The sequence below is a fragment of the Penaeus monodon genome, chromosome 21, assembly GCF_015228065.2.
Source record: "Penaeus monodon isolate SGIC_2016 chromosome 21, NSTDA_Pmon_1, whole genome shotgun sequence".
Lineage (NCBI taxonomy): Eukaryota > Metazoa > Arthropoda > Malacostraca > Decapoda > Penaeidae > Penaeus > Penaeus monodon.
Window position 1 is genome coordinate 7,529,801 of NC_051406.1, and position 1,608 is coordinate 7,531,408.

Below are 1,608 nucleotides of genomic sequence, written 5' to 3' on the forward strand. Positions count from 1 at the left end.
TGCATGTCCCTTGTTCATACTATTTACCCTGAAATGGCAAGGAAGCATATATCATTAATCATTCAGAAGCAAGTTCATGACAAATTCAAGAAACAAAACAAAAAAATCACTACCCTCCCCCCCAAGACACACTTGTACGAAAAAAACTCTCAGTCCAGCAGTGACCCGTGGCTGCTACTCGAGCTCTTGGAGGATTTCGAGGACTTCTTTTTGGACTTGCTCCCATTGCGCTTCGCTAGTGATGAGGTGGAATTATTGGTGGAGGTGGAGTCGGCGGGGGAGGTGGTATTGGAGTGGTCATTGTCCCACGAGGAGGCGAGCTGCCCATCGTCCAATCCATCGATGTCCACGTGGATGTCCTCCGCTGTATCCCCGAGGCTCCTGCTGGTGGAGTCTGCCGCCCGTGTAGTGGTGGTGGTCTCTGATCCCGAGCCATTGAAGACCTGGAATGTATGTATCCAATGTGTGTAGTTTACAGGAAATTAAGTACTGTAAGAGCCTTGAAATGCAAGATTTCTTTCTATGTAAAAAAAAAGTATCAATGTATATATATGTCAGACAAATCATGAATTATTTAAAAACACTAATACAATACAATATTTTTTAGAAATGTCATCCACTGTGTGGTTCCTAAAACACTGCCTATAATATAATATTGCATTTCATAAAGTTGCTTCTTTGATCCTTAGTGTCTTTTTACCATCTATACATATAAATAATGATCTATTGCTTATCATGATTTTATTTCCATTTTCTGGTAATCCTTTCAACTTTGCATGATATTGATATGACCATCAACAGCTGAAAAATCATTTTCTGGAATACAGAAACTATTTTTAAACGAGGGTTTACTTTCACTTCTTCTAGTAAAGAATATCTCCTTTTTTTTGAGTCAAGGAATGCTATTGTTTGTTCCCAAATAAATCTGTTTGCCAAGCATTTTTCTCTTTCATATGTAGTTTAAAGATAGAGTGCATCCTATATGCTGTGAAAACTGGTACTTACCCTTTACTCATCATTTTCCTATTCATTTACTCACCATCTGCTTATGATTTAATATAGAACATACACTGATAAATTAATTACCTGACCTAAAATGAGAGAAAAAAATCCTTCTACAACTTATATCAACTCTCATAAACAAATACAAAAGCCTCCTCCAAATCAGCTAATAACCATAGAAAACTCCTTAACACTGATCCTTGTGTGCCCCCTTTCCCCTTATGCCACTTCAAGATGCCCCTTTCCTGACCCTAAAATGCCCCCTCCCATCCCCACACACACACACATTATCACTTTCCTTCCGTGTTCCCTTCACTTCCTTTACCTGATCCCTAACAGCTCTTCTTTGCTCGCTAGTGTGCTGGGGGCAACGTATGGAGCGCGTGCACATCTTGCGTGTGTGCTCTGAGACTACCCCACAGATCTGCTTAAGCATTGCACGCTTCTCCTCTGTCGTCCCTGTAGCCAGTGTTGTCTCCACATTACTGCTGGAGGATACGCTGTCACCTTTAACCTGTGGAGGTGGTTGGAAGAAAGAAGAAATATTATAATGGCATCATTGAGTTCTGCTCTTTATATTCTCTACATCATCATATAAATTATGTA

At 40.1% G+C, this 1,608-nt stretch overlaps 1 protein-coding gene across 1 annotated transcript in view; it reads right to left on the reverse strand.

Annotated features, from left to right (window-relative positions):
• Positions 1–6: 6 nt before the first annotated feature.
• Positions 7–1,608, reverse strand: part of LOC119586550 (ataxin-7-like protein 3) — a gene marked incomplete at its 5' end in the record, with an annotated part of 6,900 nt that continues 5,298 nt past the window's right edge. Inside the window, 2 exons of the mRNA XM_037935308.1 lie at positions 7–443; positions 1,328–1,516. Of these exons, the coding sequence (XP_037791236.1) occupies positions 150–443; positions 1,328–1,516 (483 nt within the window). The remainder of the gene's footprint in view (positions 444–1,327; positions 1,517–1,608) is intronic.